The sequence below is a fragment of the Galeopterus variegatus genome, unplaced genomic scaffold (assembly GCF_000696425.1).
Source record: "Galeopterus variegatus unplaced genomic scaffold, G_variegatus-3.0.2 Scaffold1582, whole genome shotgun sequence".
Classification (NCBI taxonomy): domain Eukaryota; kingdom Metazoa; phylum Chordata; class Mammalia; order Dermoptera; family Cynocephalidae; genus Galeopterus; species Galeopterus variegatus.
In genome coordinates, this window is record NW_007727693.1 from 5,048 (window position 1) to 10,813 (window position 5,766).

The 5,766-nt window shown below is 36.4% G+C and overlaps 1 protein-coding gene across 1 annotated transcript in view; it reads left to right on the forward strand.

Annotated features, from left to right (window-relative positions):
* Positions 1 to 287: 287 nt before the first annotated feature.
* PIK3C2G (phosphatidylinositol-4-phosphate 3-kinase, catalytic subunit type 2 gamma) overlaps positions 288 to 5,766 on the forward strand; it is a gene marked incomplete at its 5' end in the record, with an annotated part of 147,567 nt that continues 142,088 nt past the window's right edge. The window contains 2 exons of the mRNA XM_008577815.1: positions 288 to 380; positions 1,841 to 1,970. Of these exons, the coding sequence (XP_008576037.1) occupies positions 288 to 380; positions 1,841 to 1,970 (223 nt within the window). The remainder of the gene's footprint in view (positions 381 to 1,840; positions 1,971 to 5,766) is intronic.

Genomic DNA, 5,766 nt, shown 5'->3' on the forward strand with positions numbered 1-5,766 from the left:
GTTATTTAAACCTTGAGCATATTACTACTGTTCAGTGAGGAAAAAATGTAGTTGAACATTTACAACCTGCCCTAAAGGCTGGCATCTCAGTTTCAAAGTAAAGGCTTTGTTGATAGACTAGTTTTGTATTTTAAAAAAATAAATAGGTTCCTTTTTTTCCAAAATATAAAACTTATTTATATGTGTCACATTTGCTTATATAACAAATTCTGTAAGGGGTCATGATCTTGAGTAAAGAGTTCTCTTTACTTTATTTTGCTAACTATTTTTCTCTTATCTTCCTGTAGGCATGTTCATATTTCACATCTAATGCTTTGCCATTAAAGATTACTTTCATCAATGCTAATCCAATGGGCAAAAACATCAGCATCATTTTTAAGGTATGGTAACCCTCTTAAAACGTCAAATTGACTCCATAGGCAGAACTATTGATTTATTACTCACAAGAAGAAATTATTGTAGCTATTTTCCTCTGGCAACAACACAGAGGTTTCCAGTTATTTTCAATTCTGCTTTTTACAGAATTATAGTACATGCCAAACTATGATTGGCAATAAATCGAACATTACTCACTCAAAGCCAGGAAACCTTCAGTGCAAAACTTAAGAGAACATGTTTCAATAAATGAAATTATACGATCACTTTTGAGTGGCACAGAAAGTGGAATGTGTGATGAATCCCTAGAAGGAGAGTTTTCTCTTGGCCTGGATACTGAATTAGGATCAAAATTAGATGGAATTCAAATGACATGCATTAATTTAATATCAAATTCTTATCTGCAAGCACTTGCCTATTTTAGTAATTTGAGTTATTTTCTTCATTTTAAATAAAAACTAAATATGGGCCATTTCAGTCTTCATCATGATTCCCATGGAAAAAAATAGAGTAAAAGGTAGTAAGAGGGTTACAAACAGCAGGAAATAGAGACTGCAGAGGGAGCAATAAGTAAAAGGTAAGAATTTGCTAGTCATCTAGTTAACTTAATCAATTATTCTGCCAAGTCATGCAACAAGTTCTCATGGTAAATTTCTGGTGGATTCTAACTATCTATTTTTGAGAATAATGATTAGCATGCCCTTACTTTTGCTTTGACCTGTGTAACCTCAAGCATTATGGTTCCATGACACTGTATTTTTAATGAAGAAATAAATAAAATAAAATCTCATCTTGGCAGGAATTTCTGCATATAATTTGGAAAGCATTTTGGAAACAAAACTACTTACTTGTTTAAAAGCATAAAACTATACTTCCCCTTCAGACATACTCCATTTTCTTCACCTGTGCTAGAAAATCATCCCTTTATCATTTCTTATTATTGTCAAAGACTGTTTTCTATGAAAACTTTAACTGCCTTCATAATAAATCACTGATTCAAAGTCTGGTGAATTATGTGTGTGCTATGCTCCTAGTCATGAAGTTTTTGGTATTCTAACTGCATATTAGTGCAAAAATTTATGGCATACCAAATAATGCTTCACCTAGCAAGAGATTTATCTTGGCTGCATTTGAAATTTGGGTAAACATTCGTCTAGCCTCTCTTCTCTAGACTTTGAATCTCAGAAATTGCACATGGATAATAAGTTGAAAGATTATTATCAGGGAAACAGCATTAGTGTTACTAATTTGATGTCTGAAGCTTCTGTAATTATTTAAAGGGAAGTTCTCATTTTCTTTGATTTTTTTATCAGAAACACAATGCATTTTTAGTGCTAATAAAACTATGGAAACAACCACAAGTCAGGGTGAAAATTTATCTAAAGAAAGAAATGACATATACCATATTTGAGTGCTTTTAATGGAATTCAAGGAAAAACCCAGTCTATAATTTTGTTTTTAACAGGCTGGAGATGATCTTCGTCAGGATATGCTTGTTCTGCAGATTATTCAAGTGATGGACAACATTTGGCTGCAGGAGGGCCTAGATATGCAAATGATCATTTATAGATGTCTATCCACAGGAAAAGACCAAGGTCAGTACAGATTAGAAAGTGGGTTGACTTAACATTATTTATCTCACACATTCACTGGTAATATGCCACAAAACTTCTTAGAGCTTTTATATTAGACCACAAATTTGAAAATCCTAAAAACTATACACATTCTTTTTTTAAAAAAAGAATTATTTTCCAAAATGATAAGCCATGATAATTTACATAAAGCATAGTGTGCTTTTATATATTAATTAGGACCTTCACAATCCAAATGTTAACTGTGATTTTTGTGTGTGTGTCTTTAAGAGTCAGTTATATTGATATTAAAACTAATTCATTTTTTCTTCTTTTCTAAGATAACAGAAGAGCCTACTCATTTAAAAAAAAATACAATTGTTACCAATGAACACAGAATTAACACATTTTCAATGCTTAAAGGAGTTCTAACAATTAAATCTTTTAAAAGACTTTGAGTAGATAAATATCAGCAGTCAAAGATGTACATAGATGTGAACTTTGAACATACTTCAGCATTTATTTTCCTTTATAATAGCAAAGAAATTAATATGGAAATATAATTACATTGACACACATTTCCAGTGAAAATAGTGTCAATGTTTCACCCAAGTTATTACCAAAACATTACAGATAAAAGTTGTACTTAATTACAATCATGCTAAATTGCTTAACAATTTGTAAGATATCATATAATCTTTCTTACATACAGTCATTGCCATTGAGAATATCATTAAATTAGTTGGTATGAATTATAATAGACACATGTGCATAAATAAAGGGATGAAATCATAGAACTTGGAAAGGGACCTAGACCACATAGTGAATTTTTTTTTTTTAATACAAGCAGAGTTATAATTTAAACCTATCATCACAAAAGAACTGTCACTGCCTGATTTCCTAAGCATAAAAGCACCTCCTAGTTAACTTCCAACTAGATACCTCAGAATGACTCCATTGAAAGTCATATTACCCCATTATTTTGATTCTGATTATAGGGCTCTTGTTTCCATGCCAAGTGTCCTACCACCGAAGTCTTTCTAAAGCTCTGCTTCCTAAAAAGTGTCTTATATCATTACTACCATGAGATCGTTATTCCTGCCCTTCACTCATGTAAGTGACCTAATTCTTTCATATCCTAATAAGCTGAAAAAGTAAAAATAAAGCTACATAAGCCCAGCTGAGCTTTTTTTTAATTGAAACATAACTGATTATACCTATTTGTGGGGTACTGAGAAGCTGAGCTTTTTGATGTTATATGAATTACCTTTTCTTCAGGAATTGAATAAATCACTGAAACTAATCAAATTCTTCAATTCCATATACTCATTTTTTTTTACAATCAAAGAATGTAACCAAGGCTAAATCACTTAAGGTTAATAAAATGATTCAGCAAAAATGACTATAGACTCACCCAAAGTTGCAGATATAGTAAGACAAATTATTTTTCCCCTCTATCAACAACCTTCTATAGTTGTAAGATTTCAAAGGACATTATGTTGACAAATACTTATTCAAGAAAAATAGAGATCATTAAAATAAATGTCATTTTTAGGAGATCAGGTTGCATTTTTAATTAGATTCCAAGACATTGAATATCTACTGTTCTCAAGAAATGTCATGAAATGAAGAATACTAAAACGGGCTAATAGAGTCACTGCCCTTAGGGAGAGTAGAAGCATATTCCAGGCATGAAGTTAATATGACTTTATCGACATTATTGTTGATTACTATTCTTATGGCTGCTTTGTATGTGATGTCCTAAGAGTTCTGGGAGAGACTATCATGGGCAAATAAAAATTGTTTATATTACTACTGGTTCTCCAACTTTGATGAACGTAAAAACTACTTAGGGGGGTGGCGCACTGCTACAGTGCGCTGCTTGGGAGTGCGGTGGCGCTCCCGCCGAGGGTTCGGATCCCACATACAGACCGGTTCCCGCTCACTGGCTGAGCGAGGGGCGGGTGCAGCACCAAGGGTTGCGATCCCATTGCCGGTCCTGGTCCGGTACGGGCGCGACACTGAGGGTTGCGGTCCGTTGCCGGACACGGAAAAAAGACAAAAAGAAAAAAAAAAAAAAAACTACTTAGGGGAATTGGAGGGGTAGATATAACTGGCCCCAACCCAGGCCTACTAAATCAGACTCCCCACTGGGGAGGGAAGGGATCAATTATCAGTGATTACAAAAAGCTGCCCAGGCATTTCCTATGCACCTCTATTTGAAAGCCACTGCCTTACATGATACCGCCTTGGCAAATTTTGTCCCTAAGATCCTTGCTACTTAAAGTGTGAACCACAGATCAACAGCACTGACATCACTTGGGAGCATGTTAGACATGGAGAATCTCAGCCCTACCCCAGCCCCACTGAATCAGAACCTTCATTTTAACAAGATCCCCAAATGATTTGTATGTGCATTAAAATTTGAGAAACACTGCATGAGAGGACTATATATTCTTACTATGTATAAGAATGGAACCACACATATTACTCAATGCACACGGAATTATGCTAGAAGTATCTAAAAGGTGTATGGTACACACTACATCAAAATGTATAAAATGTAATTTATTGTTTTAATTAATAGGCAGAATTTAGCTGTGATTGTTATAAATTAGGTGCACGGTTTTCTGGGTAGTCAGCAATGTAAGGCTTGTGATTAGTGGTGGGGATTTAGTAAAGAGTAACTCCTTGAAGACAAATGTAGTCTGAAAGTAACAGACATTGCTGCAGTACAATATCTAAAGGCCACAATAATCTAAATCTTAATTTGGAGCATGTTCAGAAGTGAGGTGGCAGTGAAACAGAAACCAAGTAAAAGGTAATTTTATTTTAAGAAGTGCTAAATAGAGGAACTGGAAAATGAGAAGGGAAATTTTCAGTATTAGAAAGAAGAATCACCTGTTGACACTAAATGTAATGCTTTACATCTGCTATCTCAGTTAATACACATAAGAAATCCTGGCCAGGACCCAAATATTGCTGGGGAGGGAGCAAGAAGTGTTATGATATTAAGGATATGCCCAGGACTTGTCTCTGGTGTGTTAAACTTCTTTCTGCCCCAGAAATGTAAATGCCCAATGACCACGACTGAATTATTGGATGTAAAGAGAGATTAAAGCTGCACACCAGCTGCCACTGGCCAAATTCAGCACAGAGAAGTGTTTTGTTTACTATCACCTTGATCTGCTTGTGTGTGGTTGTTTAATTTGAATGCTTTTAAGGTAGATCACGAAATATCCCTTTTTAACAACTCAAGCCTCTCTCGATTCATATTTGTGTCCCTCTGGGCACTTGAGTTTGCAATGCCTGCAGTTGTTGAGATCATGAAAATCAGAAACTCTACACTTTAGTTTCTCTCAGTGATTTTATTTACAGAATTATACATTGCAAGTTGTTTTGTGGACATTAGTCCCGGGCGAGTTTTAAGTACTGGGTTTAAATTGCTATTCTGTATAGAAAATCAGAGGGTTTAAAAACATTTACATTCCAGTAACCTTAGAAGCACAATTAGGGAAGTTCCATCATGGCGTCAATGCAGTTGTCTCTTACTCTGCTCGTTGAGTGAAGAAAATCCGCCGGCATCGCCTGAGCCCCGCTCCCGAGAAGGGCGCCGCTTCCCCCGGGAGGGGGATAAAGACCCCCCGCCGCCGGCCCATGAGGATGCTGCCGTGAAAGGCTCAGCGGCTGCAGCGGGAACCGGACCGGCACCGGAGCGGCGGCGGCGGCGGCGGCGGCAGCAGAAGAGGCAGCGGTGCCGCCTCCTCACCCGGCGGCGGCAGCAGCGACGGCGGCGGTGGCTCCTCCTCACCCGAACATC